Source organism: Cynara cardunculus (genome assembly GCF_001531365.2).
Source record: "Cynara cardunculus var. scolymus isolate 2C chromosome LG 11, CcrdV1, whole genome shotgun sequence".
Lineage (NCBI taxonomy): Eukaryota > Viridiplantae > Streptophyta > Magnoliopsida > Asterales > Asteraceae > Cynara > Cynara cardunculus.
This window is the reverse complement of record NC_037538.1, coordinates 8,952,761-8,970,429: the sequence shown is the minus strand read 5'-3', so window position 1 is coordinate 8,970,429 and position 17,669 is coordinate 8,952,761. Positions and strand designations below refer to the sequence as shown.

Here is a 17,669-nt window from a genome sequence, read left to right as displayed (position 1 = left end):
TAATCGATCTTGTTAATACACTATATTAACCTTCAACTTTATATATTAGTTGACTTGTAAAATAACCACACAAACTCCTGATTCAAGGCTAAATTAATGTTTCATAATTGTAATTCACCCACGTTGTATCGCACGGGTACACCACTAATAATATATATATATATATATATATATATATATATGTGTGTGTGTGTGTATTCATCGTTTATGAATCCAATGTTTATAAATCATTATATCATCCAAAGACTAGATCTAAGCACATTCTATGTCGATCATCAATATTACCATTAAACCCAAACATAATTACTTTATGTAAAGAAAACACTTGGCTTTAATAAATTATTACGATAATTGGATGGTTTACTTACGGCTTAATGAGCTTAATAGTTTGGACAACTTATTCATTCAACCATATATGAGTGTTTCTTTACAGCTTACTCACTAAGACAATAAACCAAAATGGCTATATGTAAATAAGCCATGACCCCTCACCTGTCCTCGTTACCTCAAACAAATAAATACCTAAAATGTCCTAGAAAAAATCCAACCCCTCTGTTTTGCCACCCTTAATAGGTAAAAGAAGAAAATTTATGGAGAGATGATCAATAAGCCATTGTGATATATATATATATATTGGTCTCTATCATCTTGAATCATGATCTGAATGACCAAAAAGATGATGAAAAATTATAAAGTTTACCAGATAAAAAGAAAAGAACCTTCTTTTTCTGGAAAAATGATGGCTAAAAATTTGATTCTCTAAGCTTTTCTTTACATCTAACTAAGTGAGAAACCACCTAACGGACATAGATGCCAGCAAGATTCTTGACAATCGAGATTTGTATGAAGTTGGATGGATCATCGGTTCTTCTTATCAAGCCAAAGAGCACACTTTATCTGGGAAATAATCGCCAACGTCAGTTGGGAATCAATTTAAGAAGAAACAACACATAAAGAGGCAACATGTGAAGTGTTTACCTTGTCGAGAACTGCTACAGCACACACGACCGTCATCTATATAAGTCGCTTGTATACCCATCATCCATGAACCCACTGATGTATCTTCATGAGCGTAAGTCTTCAGAGATGCACTACAAGAAAGAGAAATCGAATCAAGTATACTCGGAATGCTTATTTACAGAATCTCACATGGGTTCTATCAACAGATGGACACAAGTTTTTATAAGTTGGAAAAGCAAACAGGAGGTAAATTACAGAGATAAATGTATTGTTTTTGAATCACGGCATGTTTCTGTGCTTCTTGTAACTCCTAACATATGGAGGTGGGGAGGGCGGGGTGGGGGGATAACACTGACCTGTTAATGTTAATGTAATTAGCAAAATTTCGGGATAGGATAATAAGTGAGCCGGCTGCATGCCGAAAGTACCTGGCCAGAAACGGATCAGAAAGATAAGGCTAACATGAGAGCTATTTAATTTTCAAGATCTAATGCATGTATGTATCAGATATGGATGTATGTTTAATGAATGTATGAAAGTATGGATTTACATATGTATATACATATAATATATATATATATATATACATACATATATATATATATATATATATATATATAGATAAAGGGTTGGGTTCCGGTGAGAAGGGAAGTTACGGTGAGAAGCGTAAGAAGAGATCTCCACCCTCGGATCAACCCTAATTGAATAACACTAATGAGGTGCACCGAGATGCACCTAATCAATTCTCTTTTAAAGCGCAATTCATAGGTGGGTATGAGATTAAAAGTGATCAATGGTTCAGATCTCTTCTTGCACTTCTCATCTTAACTCTTTTTCTCACACGATCTTTCACAATATATATATATATATATATATATATGCATACATGTGTGGATGTATGGATGTCAACCCATTATGATGGATGCTCATTGGCAAGGTTAAACAATGATTCGGAAAAATGAGAAAATTACTTACGATTTCTCATCACCGAACTTCCACCACTCAGGTTCATACCACTGCTTTCCCCTGAAAATTGGCATACATGAAAGGTTAAATTATAAAGAGAAAGGGTTGCAGTATATGTACGATATCTCCAAAATCACTGGTTTTTACGAAATGTTGGGGCATTTTCACAAGAATGGTGGTTAGTTACAATGCAAACCAAAGACGATGGTTCAGAAAGTCAATCATTCAGTAATATTATGAAAATAATAGCAAGAAGGTAAAATGAAACTGGACATGTGGAAAATATATAAATCTTCTACATAACTCTAAGTAAAGAAACAAGGATGGTTCCTTTCAAGCAGGTAGGAATCCAATATTTTTAAGAAGCAAATCAACCTTTAGAATTTTAGTTAATATGCCTATGTTTCTTTCCTTTAATCAAAGTACGATATGACACATAACGGTTAACCCGTTCTTTGTACATAAACCCTTGTCAGGGTTTCACATAGTTGTCAAAAAAGTTGATTATATTTGCACCACTAAATAAATGGTACTTACACTTCAGAAACTACTACTCCCGATTTCATGCATCCAATATACAGACTATCTTGACCACGACGGCTTTCAAGAAGCTCAATCAACCCCTCTGAAGGCAGAGAAAACAAAATCATTACATAAATACAAAATAGAAAGATGCACATTTCAGTACAGAAGTAAGACTTCAAACTTCTTACCGAGATCAAGGTGTATATTGCTATCGACTTTTACATAAAACTCAGCATCCCAATTTTGAACAGCCGCACTGAAGAAGAACTTGGCTTTCTTAGGAGATTCTTCAGCAGCCTCCTCATGACCATCCTAAGAATCATACAATTATAAATCCATGGTAATACACTTCCGCTGTCAACTAAATTGTAAAATAAACTAGAGACTATTTAAATAGCATCTCTCCATTCTGCCATCTAAAGGACATATCTACTTGTATCCTAGGACATGAACCTGTGGATTTTAACGCAACTGGTATCGTCTCTTGGATTAGTGGCCAATGGTTCAAGATTTGACGTTACAAGACGGTGTGAGCTTTTTTGGCCCAGCTGGTGCCAAGTCATGAACCTGTGGTTCAAGATTCGTTTGTTAACAAGTCTGGTCCTGCTCCCTATGGTGTGACTATGTTATTTCATGGTTCAAGAAAACATTATAGGTTTATGTATCACTGCAGCTAATAAATATTTGTTTTACCATTTTTCTTTCTCCTATTCGTGACATAACAAAAAACATGTGCAGTTTCTACAGTTTATCAAAAATCTATTTCAATATTCTGACGATTTTTCTGTAGATAATTTCTACATTAGCTCTGGTCTCGCTCCAGATTTGATCTTGTTTTAGCTGACTTCTGTGCCTACCTGCAATTTGCTATAAGGCACTGACATGACTACATATAAATCCCTAGCTATGGTTCTAGCTCCTAAACATTTATTCTATGCAGGTCCTTCAAATTTTGTCATACTATAGTCTAGTGGTACAATAGCGATTTAATATACAGTAGACCATTTTATGAAACTAGCATGGAGATCAAACTAATAAACTTACAAGAATCAAGAAATCCTTTGTGGTGCGATTTTCCTCATCAATATTGCGATCCAAGCTATCACCACGATTGGGACTGGAATTCCAAAAACTTTTTTTAATTAGGTATGAGCTTGTCTACTTAATCTTGATGACAAATATTAGTTCAAACTGAAAGTAACATTGTTGGCAGGTATAAAAGCAGAATATAGCACAACTAGCAAAGAAAGAATGAGAAGTTCAAGTAAATAGGAAAACCTCCGGCCAATAACAAAACGTATGACTATTCCTCTTTCTTCAAGCTTCTTTAATGAATCAACTGTCAAAACTCAAGGGGATTAGTATGTTACATGCAAATTATACCATAAAGATTATAATTTTTAGTTGTCCATTATTAAATACCAGTGATTGAATGGTGGAAGGCCCCTTGAAGATGATTGTTATTACATGTAAGGCTCAATAAATTGTCATTTATCGTTTTCATTTTGTCGTCCCCGTTAACATGGCATGAGTAGAAATGAACACCATTGGAGAATGGAGGAAAATGATAAAAAGTATGGAGCCTAAACTTTCTTGAGTAAGGGTAGCGAAAATGAACACCATTATAGGACTTCCGATTCACACACAAACAACAAGCCTTTTATCCCAAACTAGTTGGGATTAACATGCATACTAATTAAGACTTTCTCAAAATCAAGCCATATTTTGGCGCGGACACTCATATCCATCAGCAAGCAACAACACATACTTCTCCATGAAGCATAAATTGCAGTAATAGGACATCAAAGAAGCTAAACCAGATCAATACGAGAAAGAGGATACTGTGGGTGTGGGGTCAAAGCCATTTGCTAACTTAAAGAACAATATAGATGATGAGTGTAAGGCATTCAAGAAGATGGCAGATAGACTACAGCCAAACAAACACACCTTAAGATGCCAAGAAACAAAAGGGTGGCAGTGTCCCATGAAGACTACAAAGCTGACACGGTGACAGTAATGGGTGAAAGCTTAAAACATAGAAAGAGAGGACCAATGGAAGCATGGATGTTCAAGAATATGGAGAAGTCTATAAGCCAATGATCCTGCTGGAAATATATCCATAATGTCCCCTTGCATTTACCGTTTTTGTGTGTTACTCTATAAATGAGCATGGTAATGGTATATTTATGACTCGCTACTTATGGTTAATTACCAAATGGTTCCTGTAGAATCTCAACGGACAATTTTACCCTCTTAACGAACTATATAAAGGGCGGTCATTCATTCATATCTCAATTGTCATAATTATTACACTACCTTTTCTCTCATCAAGACACATGAATACTAAATTCCGTCATAAAACTATAAAGGCATAACTAAGATTGTGTTACTCCTCCCACTCGATTACTTCATCAACTAGTTGAAATTAAATCTTCCCACAAGTAAGTGCCATTACTTTATTCTAATTCATAACTCCTTTACATGATCATAATTCATTTATAGCACATCAATCCTCTTTTTTGTTATGTTTATGTGGAAAGATTCAACAGATCTTCTAATATCTAGGAACTTAGATTATATTCATGACCTTAAAGAGTTCATGCCAGCAACTACCTTCACTAATCTCATGCTGTCAAGCTTTCTCAAAATTCTCAATTTGCCTTAAGTTGGCCTTGGCATGGAGATGTGGGAGCTGACCTTTAAAAGATTTGAAAAAGCTATTACTGCAAATATGTATATCTATTCGCGAGAAGATTGACAACAAGATACCAATCTGATCTCTAAGGGTGTGTTTGGTATCCGGACAGGATATAACAGAACATGACAAGACCATATGAAACAAAACAGAACAAAACATCTTGTTGGAGTCCCACATCGGCTAGACTTGGACCAATTCTCTTGTATAATGGTGGAACCTCCCCTTTCTCCTCAAGGGCTCTTTTGGAGAGTGATATAGAGGTTCCACATATTCTCACATGATATCAAAGCCAATGTCTGTCACTTTAGGGACTCGACACTCTGGCTAACCCCCTCTCGACTCCTTGGGATAATTTGTGTCCATCTAACCTCCATTGGAGAGGGTGTGTTGAAGTCCCACATCGGCTAGACTTGAACCAATTCTCTTGTATATATGTTGGAACCTCCCCCTTCTCCTCAAAGGCTCTTTTGGAAGTGATACAAGGGTTCCACATATTCTCACACATCTGTTCAACATTTGGTAAGACAGAACTGGACAAAACAAATAAAATGACCAGTTTACCCACAATGAGTTGTTTACATATTTTATATATTTTGATTAATTATATAATTTATTAAATTATAATAAAATATATTATTAGAAAGTTTTCGTCAAGTCTATTAAAATGACACCAAAATAAAAACTTTATTTAGTTCCCAATTTTTTCTATATTATTATTTTCATTATTAATATTTAATAAATGACATAATTTAATCAAAATATAGATACCGTATAAAATAATATTTTGTGGACAATAAAGTAAAAGTTTAAAAACATAAAATACAATAAAATAAAATTTAAAAAATGAATAAATGTAAAGAGCTAAAGTAGACAAGTGCAAGCAAAAAGCTTCGAGGTGGCCTACCCCAATAGACAACAAGTGCAAGGATTGACAAATTTCTTAACAGCTAAAGTAGTAATGTTTGTTGAACTATAGAAAGAAAGAAAGCAGAGTAGACATTCATGACTCCTGAGTATCCTCCCTATTACTATCTAAATAAAGTATTTTCTTCTATCAGACCTTCAATTTCTACAAGGGGTTACCATCATAAGAAGTGTAGAACGTTATGCAAATTATGAACTGACCTCCAGGCGTCCAAGAACCTCGGAATGCATTTCTATTTTGCCGACCCCCAAATCCAGTATAGATGCCGATCACAGCGAGAAGCTTTTTGCTAGAAGAGGACCCAGGCTGCTTCAAATGGTTCTCGAGGAAACCTTGACTCTTTGCTAGTGTTATTTCCATCTCAGCTTCCACAATTCTTCTCTCTAAATCTCTAAAAAAATCATTTGCGCCAATAAGACAGTTAAGACATCAAATAGGGTAAGGATTTGAAAGATAAACAGGAAGACCCAAATTTACTTGCATCCTAGGACCATTAGCTTGTCTTCAACAGTAAGAACCTTCGGTCTCTGCCATAAGAAGGAAGACAACCAATCAAAATAAAATAAGGAAAATCAGGCAGCAGAAGAAAAGATAAAATCAAATCTTCATTGATATAAAACAATTTTGATGGTATGGACTGGGGTATTCTTTAATATTATTCTATAAAATGTCTTATTCCAAGGAAGTAGAGTGGCTTAACGGAAGCATGTAGGGCCCATAACCCAGAGGTCCCAAGATGGGAACCCAGCTTTGATACCAATTAATTAGAAAATGCCAAAGAAATCTGCACAAAACAGAAAATTTCTCGACAGAGAATAGAATTCTATTAATCACTGATTTCACACTGTTTCTGGAGGGAATTTTCTGCATTATTACATGAACTAGAGATACCTATTTATACATTATATACGTAACTGAAGTTGACAGTTTTTTCACAGAAAAGAACTATCTTAACTATATTAACTATTAACTATAACTTTCTGCTGTGCACCTCACTTTTGCTGCTATGTTTCTACCACATTTTCTGCTTTGTAAAATCTGCCCATCTGACCATCTCCAGCAATTTTAGGCATAATATTTATGCACTTCTGCTGATTTTTCTGCAATTATCGCTTATAATTTATGAAATCAACAAAAATTTCAATTTTAGTATAAGCAAATGAGAAGGGGCGAGTCATGGAGCATCCAATAAGGTTACTCCTACAAAGACTTCCATTGCAACACTAAGTAGCCTTAGAGCACCAACGTACCAACTCACAGCCGAGCGGTGACCAAGTCTAGCACGCGCCCATTGAGCTAGTCCAAGGCCGACCCAGTCAAATAACAGTTCCGATAACAGTTCAGGGTAGTTATGATCCGAATCATATCTCACACTATGCCACTATGGTACATACACACACAGGGCGCTTGGGTTGGTTGATCTATTCAAGGGGAAAAAATCCATCTGCCACCACTAATCCATTTTCAAGATCTCCTCAATCATAAGCTCGCTATGATTATTGATTATTACTGAAAAAACTGTGTCATGAAGTCACTGTGTCTCCAATTTATGAACACTATTCCATTATTACAACTCGGATCATGCTTTGGCTACTAAATTCTTAATCATTACTTAGCTATGCTTGTACAAGGCTCATCAACAATGATGTGAGTGCATATTGAGTTAGGCAAGAGTTTTAATATCTTCCAAATTCCATCATTAATTAAGTATTCAGTAAGTGTGGGAAGTCACAAGTTAAAAATAATACCTGGGCAGAATTCTTTACAAGCAGATTAGACAATAATGTTCTGTTCTCAGCATCTTGCCACAACCTGGTAAAATCAAACATTACCAGTTCTCAGACCCATACACAATTGATTGTCTCAACCATTTTACAGTGAAAACATAAACTGACACCTATCTGAAGTCGTACAATCACCAATTTTGGTAGTTTTGGAATAATGACATCATGTTATTGCAACCACGGTATCCTGAACATCCAAACTATAGTAACCAAATGAAATATGCATTTCTCCTGCATCTAGCATCAATTAAGTCCCACTTACCAAAACCAAATAATTTCAACTTTAGCAACTGAAAGATGGAACGCATATACAAAAGAATACAAGTTAGCGCCATTAGCCACTAAAGATGCAATATACAAATAGATACAAGTTCAACCATGTTATCGAGGTGGTCGCTTTTCAGAACCAAAATTGATATTGCTATCTTTAATTTTGAAGGTTTAAAAAAACACAGCTCGAGGTCACCTTACTGGGCACAACTCTGTAAAGTAAATTCATCCATATAATCAGAATCTCAAAACTGTGAACTTCAACAAAACTTAAAATGTACACACCACAGAACCTGGTATTTATTAAGTGAGACCACTTTTTCAGATTGACAACTGACTTGGTAAATTTAATCCGTGATTTTAGAGATGGAAAATAAGTATACGTCTACCACAACTGTCCTGAAGTAATTCACCAACCATGACGTCCTGTATTTTCGATATTTTTTATAAGCTCATACCAATCAACAAGCCCAAAATTAAATTTCAGCCGGAAAAAAAGTAAAATTGCACACACACACACATTCAGAAAATAATCTGATCATCTTAATTTAGAAGTGAACAAAAGGAACATCTCTATAAATCACAAAATTCTGGAGTTTCAGTTCATCGCAATCACCAAATCACAAACTCTAAAAGTTGAGCCATAAAACTAAAAAATAAACAAAACAAAAATGCACATACATACACACTTCAACAAATTCATAACGACATATCATATCACAAGACGTTATTTTTACCCAAAACAAAGTGTAAAATTCATATACATACAATACCAGCATAGCAAATACCTGCCGGCGATGTAAAGCCACGCGAGACAAGAGAAGAAAGCCAAGAGGAGTGAAGGTCTAGAAGAATTTTTTGATGATGCCGATGATGATCTCCCACGTTGTTTCTCAGTTTTAGGTATCGTCGTTGGCAAGCCCTCCTTGTAGAATAGAGGGCCGCTATCCATAATTTTCCTTTGAAATCCTTGTTTTTACGTAAATAATTTCAAAATTTTCAATTGAATTATGTAAGAACTATGTGAAATTTGGGGATATCGATGATTGATTGAGATTATTGGGTTGTTTAATCGATCTGATTCATAAAAACGAACACGCAATCAAATTTGTGCAGAGAGAATTCGGAGCTCGCTTACACCGAAGGAGAGACTCCTAAACAACCTGACGAAGATGAACACAAGAGATCTGTTGTGTGCTGAATTTGAAATTACCTTTTTTATATTTTTCTGTTTTGGTCTGCATTTTTATACCTCCAAATCGTAACGTTTCTCATACATATTAAGAAAATATCAAAATGTATTTAATACGTCATAAATTCTACTTAAATAAATAAATTTCATTAAATAAATAAGTTTGTTTACACCAAACAACTTAACCCTTTCTAAGGCATATTAAATATATGTTTTGGAAAAAAACTTAAAGTTTGCGTTTGGTACATGGAATAAGACGGGATAAAACTTATTGTTTCATATTTGAGGCGATATAGGACATGATAATAATTTATTGTCACATGCTTGGTGTGATATGAGATATGGATAACAACTGGAACGAAGTGAGACAGTGTGAGAAAAAAATGTTTTTTCTTATGACGGGAATGAATCAGAAACTAAAATATTACTAATTAACACTCGTTTGATATATAACTTTAATATGATATATTTTTAGTGCTTACTACCGCTAGTCGCAGTTAACACCACCAAACAGTAGCCACTGTCGGCCACCTCCACCTCATCTTTCACTACAACAATCTCTTTTACCAACTCTACAACCACCATTGATTAATGATCACCATCAGCCATCGCACAACCTCCACCATAACCACCAACACCACATCGATTACAACTATCTCCTGCACCACCACTATTATTTACCATTTTCACTTTCTCCACAATTGTTGTCGATCGACCACCACCACCTCAACCATAACTAACACCACTACTACCATAATAACCACCACCTACTCTCATGTCTTGTCATGTCCAGTTCTATCATATTCAATCAGGTCCAATCATGTCTGTATATCAAATGTTACCTAATAGTATACATTAGAATTGTTTATTTATTTTCTAATAAAAAAACATAAAAGTATTATCTTTTTTATAAGATGGGAAAAACAGCCTCTTAAAAGAAAAAAAAAAGAAAAACAATATTTTAAAATTTTGTATTTAACGTATTGTTTATGTTTCTATAACAATTTATTTAGTTAAAAGGGGCTAAAATAACTTTTAAAAATCCCAAAATATTCAAAAACTAATCATTAAATCCTTAAGATTTTAACTGAAAATTAATTAAATTTTCAATTATTTTTATTTTTCGACCTCTTTCTATGACATATATGTTTGTTTTCAATTATTTTTAGGTAACTATTTAATAAGACAATGAAATTGGATATTTAAGAATTGTATTCTCATTTTCTAACAATATGTTAAAAAAAATGTACACAAGCATAAATTAATCAAGTTATTTTTTATAAACGAAAAATAACTATTATGAAAAATTCGCATTTAAGGTAGCGCATTTCCTATTTTATAAGAATTTCTGTATCAGAAAACCGAAATGACTCATACTTGAAGTCTTAGATCTCATGTCTCAAACACAAGGATATGGCTTTGCTTTGCACACATAAAACAAATGTTGCCATCATAATGTCGTTTTGAGTTCGAAAAACACTGAATGTTTGCTTTAAAACGCAAGATACATGTTGCTATACGATATTGTTCCAAGTTGAAGAACACACACGAATTGTGCCCGTTGTTGGACCCACCCCGACACTTCTTTTAATGGTACAACACCTGAGAATAACGTGATGGCAATTTTGGAAGGATATAAGACTTGTATACGACAAATATTTAAACACACTTCTCACTTTTGATGAAGTTTGAACCTTTTAACCTCCTCAAGGACTTAGGAGCCGTTTACCAAATGCTTATAAGGGTAAATGTTTGCCGACAAAAGTCAACATTATTACTTACTTAACCGGTAAGATTTTAGTCCACCAAACGGTATCATACGCAACAATTTACCCCGTAAGCACTAATTGTAGTAAGAGTCGTCGCCCTCACTTACCTGGTAAGACTCTCGGTCCTTGCTTTCATTCCTACCGGGTAAGATTCTTGATCTTGGTCATATTCATACCATAAGGTAATGAATGTGACTTTAGTAAGCACTTACCTGGATAAGCGTTTGATAAACAGCCCCTTACTCTACTGGCAACCCAAATACGACTGAGCCAATCAATTTTCTGCACCATGTTTATGATCTAAGCATATAAATGATGTCCTTCTTTATGGTTTATACGATCACTGAAGAGTACAATTACGAGGAAAAGTACAAAAAAGGCCCTATGATAAACTTAGACGGAAGAAGTTAAAACGTAAATGATTCTACTAAAAAAATAACACTGTCGTTTTCTTTTGTGGGTCCCGTTTCAATATCGTAAACAAGACCACAATATAAAGATCGGATGTAAAAATCAAACCCTGAAATTGAAGTCTTAACAGCAGGCAGATGAACACTCTAATTGCTCCTTCCACCTCCAGGCATCAAATTTGCAATAGAAGGAACTCCTTGGTTCCTCATCTCTTCTTGGGCTTTTCTAATTTCTTCTGGGTCTGTTCCCATAGCAAATAAAGATCAATATTGTAAACAATTTATCCGAACCCAAAGAAAAAGAAGATAAATCTATGGCTGCCATCAAACGTTTACCGTTAAACTTACACCAAATATTGTTTCTATATATGGAAATTCTAAATTGAAGTATGCTTGATGGTATAACATTGATGGCATCTATAGATTTGCAGAAAAAGAAAAGATAAATTTCCAACCGAACTAATAAAAAAATGCAACATCTCTAGCTTTTTTCAAAGTTTTCAAGTCGATATAACCTATTTAGACAATAGATCATGCAACCACATTGATGGTATTGACTTAGATCATCGGTATCCTTTTGTTGTGGTGAAGGGTAATTTAGATGTCTAACAAATAGTAAAAGTAGAAGCTAAAAGCACCAAGTAAACCACCATTTGATGCCAATACGAGTTAAAAGTGGAAAACTCTTACTGGAGTGAAGGGAGTTCTAAAATAAGAAAATGACGGAATTAGACATTGAATGCTTACCCATGTTCTCGACTAGTTTGGGCATCAAGAACACCACCACCACCATAAATCCAATCATGAGACCCATTGGACTTTTCACAATAGACATTATGTTGAAAGGTTCCCTTATCTGCAAGCACAAAAGATGAGCCAAGGCAAATAACAAAAAACTTAAACCAATTTGTACAGTACAAAATCTTAATTCATAGATTACTTAAATTAATAATAAAGTACTAACACACACAAAAAAATAGTGCAAGTACAAACATGCATGAAATTTGGCAAGAGAAGGTTGAATAGTGTGAAAGGTAGAGAACGTATGTAATACATATTTATTTTGGACTAAGTTTTGGTTTTAATATAGGTGTTTGTCCAAAGCATATGACTCTGAGTTGGACTGAGTTGTCAAAACATTAACCCAGTCGTACTCTTGAATCCAGAACAAAAATATAACATGTTCATATACTCCCTTGAAAGATATATATTAAGATTTACTGATGCTAAACATAATATTTTATACAAGCAAATCGATAGACCTCAATGAAGTAAAAATAATGTTAACACAGGCATTCCATTCATGAAACTGTCGCTTTCAATTTTGGAATGTCCCAAGAAAATAAAATAAAAACTAAAATTACTTATTTGTCTATTGTCACCGTTACAAAGAAATGATTATATTGATTTGAATGCAAGATCCCTCTATTTCATAATCTGTATGGTATTTAAGGTATTTGAATATGCATACACTTCTAACTATGTGCATTTTCATGAGACAGAGTAACAGCAACGTATTGAAAATCATTGGTAAGTTAGAAACAAATTTCATATCACTATCACATTTAAATAGTATTCGATCTAACACCATACAGCTAGAACCAAACCAAATCACACCAAACGCAGCCGGTATATCCCACACAAAGGTCGGGTTTGGGGGTAGAGAGGTTGTTTCATACAAGTAGACAGGTGCCCCAAGTAACATAAGAGTGCATGCAAACACACAACAGGTATAGTGATAACACCATAAAGCTAGATGTTTCTATTTTTGAGAAGGTAGAAAATACTAATGCACCCGACTGACCTCATAATATTGTTCTTCTCTCAAAGGCTCCAAAACCAGCTCATTTAGACCTCTTCTGTTTTCTGTCAGTGCTGCCTGAACCTTACCAGGGTTTCTTGCACTAACATCTACGCGTACCTGGGTTTAAATGAGCAAAATGTTACCTTATTGGGGTAAATAGGTCGAGTCAGAAGAGAAAGGAATATAAAAAACTGACCGGTGAAAAGAAATAACCGATGGCATCAACTTCAATAAGGTGGGTTCCAGCAGGCACATTATGGCTTTTCGTGTATCATTAAGGAACTTCAGCAGCGATAGATAAATAACACACCTATCATCTTGACAAAAGATGCATGCATACACATCCAAAATTATATAATATAATCACAGCTATTTGAGTCCGGTATAACAAATCTTGCATGATTGTGCACTCATGAGACCTACTGTCACTAGCTTTGAAGAAATTAAACCATGTGTAACTACAAAAAGGAAGGCAAAAGAAAAGAAAATGAGGAAAAGCATAATAGCTTGGTAGCAAGATAACTGAAGATGTATGTCAAATAAAAAAAACTGTATTAAAAAATAGTAATGGCCGAAATATGCAATTAAATAACACATAGCTCTAAGCTAACCTAATCGCTATGTAGGACTAGGAAATACCAAAGACCAAAGTGAGAACAATAGTTGGTGTCACAATAGCATTTCCCACTCACTAAAAGGAATGGCTGCCCAACTATCATCGGTATCTCATTCAGACCACCCTCTCAAAAAAAATAATCAAAGAGCCACTAAGCTAACTTACCAGGTTCGAAAACCACAATTCCAACCAATATCGGTTGAAACCCACTTAGAGCACAACTGGTGAAAAGCTTATAGAGACCCAAATCTTAATCCATAAGCAACGGATTTAAATGCCAATGACTAAGTAGAAGATAAATATTTTGGGCTCCTCAAAGAAGTAAAATAGATTAGGGGATGTCTCAAAAGACAAAATATGGTATTTACGAAATGGCGTCCATATAATTGAACCTAATAGGATCACAGGTCTTTTATGCACTAAACTATGCAATAAGAACCCAGAACCTGGCACTAACCACACTATTGGTCTCTCACCATTCTTTTTAAATACATACAGATACAGTATCCTAGCCATCTATGTGCTGTAAAACCAGACTTGACATCTTTGACAGTATTTAGAAATGAAAAGTCAACATAATTACCCTAAGCATATAAGTTGTACCAGTTATCAAGTAAACCCCTCAAATGCATCCAACATTGAATCAGAATTTCATAAAAGAAAGATTATGATTTGGAAAAGTTGAACTGCAACCCCCACTGCAGCAAATAGTTCATACATTGGGGGATGAATGTGCAATAGCTAAGCTGAATGGTGGAGCATCATAGTGGAAACTCCTGTTGCTACTAAACAAGGGTCCAGGTTATTAAGATTTGAAAGAATTGTTTAACTCAACATCTCTAACAATTACTAAACATCTTCAAAGTAGTTGTATCAATTCTTAATTGCAAAGAATTCAATTCTGCCTCACTTGATAATTTCTCTTATTATTTACCAATTCTTTTCCAGCTTCATAAGAAAGTGCTACCTAAGGTTTAGAACCCAGTTTTTCCCTTCTTCTGCCCTTTACGGTAGAAKACWTGATCAGAAAGCTATGCCTTCCAATACCATAATCCAGTGATACATCCTTAGTCCCTACAGCATTGACCATAATCTACAAGGAGCTGAAGAACATACCACCACATCCAACATGCATCTCTGAATTTCAGCAACCATGAACATAATGTATGTATCACAGTATGATAATTTAACCCTTTACATCAAGTACATTATAGTTTCCATTGGTCAGATGAACTTTTGTCAGTAATTAATTTAATACTGAACTTCCAACCATTTATTGCAATATCACAAACTAAATATCAAAAGAAAACATGTAAAATATTAAGATGGTAGGATACAATGAAAAGTAACCATCAGGCTTTAGAAAGGTAACTCGCTGACCACCATTTAATGTGACTTTGGCATTGTTAGTCTTTACTGGCAGACCAAAGCCTTTCGCACCGAAACCTGCAAAATCAAATTCACCTAACTATTATAATAAAAATCTTTTTAACATAAACTGCATTCTTTGTTAAATCAAAAGGCGAATGTGGGAACAAAAACAGCTAAGCTCCTCATTACATGTATGATAAGAATCATACAATTTAAAGGATAATAAGCAGATTTTGATGGGAAATGAACAACTAGCATCCAAAGATCTTATTTGAAAGATAAACATGAATACTCCATTGTGTGAAATCTCATACCAGGAATTTTCACTTGACCATTAATAGTATAACCACCTCCATTCCTGTAAATCAACATAAGCAAAAATAAATAAATAAACAAAAACAAAACAATTCAAATCTAAGAGAACAAGATCGAAATTTATTTTCCATCGTACAATGTAAATGAGTTTTCAGAAGCACATTATGATCAGAATACCTACAAATAAAGATATATTTTAGAGCAGTTATCACATTATAATTTAATACTTATGGGTTTTCACAAACAAATTATAAGATCGTGACCTGACATCAGGTTAATATGTACTTCCACACACACAAACAATATCTATTAACGAGTATAAAGAAACTACAATTTTATAACCTATTCGCATAAATATTCATAGACAATAAGTGTAGAGAAACACATCATTGTTTAAGTGACTTCCCAAATTATAACTCACTTATGTAGACAATTCATACTATTCAGTGCATAGCATATGTATGTGTGAATAGATGGCATGACTAATTAGTGGAATCTAATGTAATGAACATTTAAAGCCTTATGCCTACACAAAAGTGGAGTCTGCCAGGTGTACTGATGCAGGCTTTAGCATGAGTAAAGATTTCATAAGGTCATTGAATCACTATCATCAACTAATGTCCAAATTTCAATAATTCTCCTCCATTTTTGTAGTGGATTTGTAACTTCATACCATATCCTATGATTTGTGAAACTAAATGAATATGATATATGTAATCAAATCCACAACATGCTTCAGCTAGCACTTACCTATCCATTTGTAATTTCTACAATCTTGGTGTAGCAAAAGAAATTTTGTAACAAGGAACAAGGGGAAGGCAATTGTGGGAGTACCAATCTTGAAGAATATGAGACATTGATTTCAGAAGTATAAGAGAGATAAATGAAAGAAATACCACAAAAGATTACTTGAGATTGGGAATTGAACCAAATAACAGTAACTAGAATAATTGAAAAACTTCTGATACATCCTTTACTATGTCAGAATGATATAAGGCTGTAAATAGTATTCCATTCAGCTTAGTTACCGTGCAATCTTCTCTTGATTCAGGAAATTATACATCATCAGATCTCTACTCAGATGAACACCAATAAGCTTAACAATCTAGTAATGGAAAACTCAACCTTAAGTATTCGATACGTCATACGACATCAAGAAATTCAATACTTTAAGATAAAAGAAAATGGCCGACGACATAAGTTCGCCGGAAACTCCCAATCTTAATTAGAGATGTATCAACATAACAAACTTCAATAAAGCAATCGAGTTGCAGAAGGATTAACAACTAAACCACCAGATGACACAGACTCCGTGAATCATGTATCGAACAATAAGATTAGTGATTATGAGACTAGGGCTCCTACAGAAAATTCAAGGAAAAACAAAATAAACGTACCCAGTTGTAATTGCGAGTGAAGAAGAACAGAAAAGAGATAGAAAACACAATTGTACTAGCAGTGAGGATGAAGTCGTTTGGGATCTCCGTAGAACAGCCATGGAGGAAGAGAGAATGAGAGATCCTTAGAAAGTTAAATTCGGCATTCACGATACGGCCTCCATTTTGTACTGCTACCCCTCTGGAGAAAGAAAAAGATATCGAAATATTTAATTAATTTTTATCAACAAAATTAATTTTTGAATTTTAATTAAACTTAATAATTTTATTATCAAATATCAATGGTAAGAAATTAAATTAAATTAAATTGAACTTTTTTTAATCAACATGATGAAGTATATCAAAATAATATTTTTTGTCTCTATAATTTCAAAGTTACAAGATCATCATTATGGTTCATAACAACATTCGAATTTGGTTCCTCGTTTTAATTAGTGTTAAAAATTATGTTAGATGAGGTGTATTTTTTTGTTTTTGATATGAAGGGTATTTTGTTTCATGTTGTTTTTGACTGTTTAAAAATCTAAAAAAATCGATAAAAGAACGAAAATGTTATTCATTTAATGGGAAAAAAATGGATTAAAGGATGAAAATACTTTTCATTTTAGAATTTTTAATGGTCGTTAAAAGGAGGAACGAATCCAATTTTTTTTACAAACCATGATGA

The 17,669-nt window shown here is 34.1% G+C and overlaps 2 protein-coding genes across 2 annotated transcripts; both read right to left on the bottom strand.

Annotated features, from left to right (window-relative positions):
• Positions 1–706: 706 nt before the first annotated feature.
• LOC112521300 (hydroxyproline O-galactosyltransferase HPGT3-like) lies at positions 707–9,303 on the bottom strand. The gene is made up of 12 exons (XM_025130074.1): positions 8,917–9,303; positions 7,823–7,886; positions 6,552–6,601; positions 6,275–6,465; positions 3,730–3,790; positions 3,496–3,568; positions 2,640–2,763; positions 2,464–2,551; positions 1,936–1,986; positions 1,317–1,388; positions 979–1,091; positions 707–897 (listed from the first exon to the last, which is right to left on the bottom strand). Exons 1-12 carry the CDS (start codon positions 9,078–9,080, stop codon positions 875–877), a joined length of 1,074 nt encoding a protein of 357 aa, XP_024985842.1. The 5' UTR covers positions 9,081–9,303; the 3' UTR covers positions 707–874.
• Positions 9,304–11,385: 2,082 nt separating this feature from the next.
• LOC112521990 (ER membrane protein complex subunit 7 homolog) lies at positions 11,386–17,187 on the bottom strand. The gene is made up of 7 exons (XM_025131026.1): positions 17,003–17,187; positions 15,605–15,648; positions 15,257–15,365; positions 13,500–13,563; positions 13,304–13,420; positions 12,247–12,355; positions 11,386–11,741 (listed from the first exon to the last, which is right to left on the bottom strand). Exons 1-7 carry the CDS (start codon positions 17,101–17,103, stop codon positions 11,647–11,649), a joined length of 639 nt encoding a protein of 212 aa, XP_024986794.1. The 5' UTR covers positions 17,104–17,187; the 3' UTR covers positions 11,386–11,646.
• Positions 17,188–17,669: the final 482 nt, after the last annotated feature.

Bases quoted from the DNA above. Each gene is read 5' to 3' on its own strand.
- LOC112521300 (XM_025130074.1), bottom strand. From the start codon at position 9,080: ATGGATAGCGGCCCTCTATTCTACAAGGAGGGCTTGCCAACGACGATA. The intron at 1,987-2,463 runs GTAAGTACCATT...GCCAATTTTCAG, and splicing joins GGAGTAGTAGTTTCTGAAGT to GGGAAAGCAGTGGTATGAAC. The intron at 898-978 runs GTAAACACTTCA...ATTATTTCCCAG, and splicing joins CTGTAGCAGTTCTCGACAAG to ATAAAGTGTGCTCTTTGGCT.
- LOC112521990 (XM_025131026.1), bottom strand. From the start codon at position 17,103: ATGGCTGTTCTACGGAGATCCCAAACGACTTCATCCTCACTGCTAGTA. The intron at 15,366-15,604 runs GTATGAGATTTC...TTGATTTTGCAG, and splicing joins TGGTCAAGTGAAAATTCCTG to GTTTCGGTGCGAAAGGCTTT. The intron at 13,564-15,256 runs GTATCCTACCAT...ATACACGAAAAG, and splicing joins CCTGATGGTTACTTTTCATT to CCATAATGTGCCTGCTGGAA.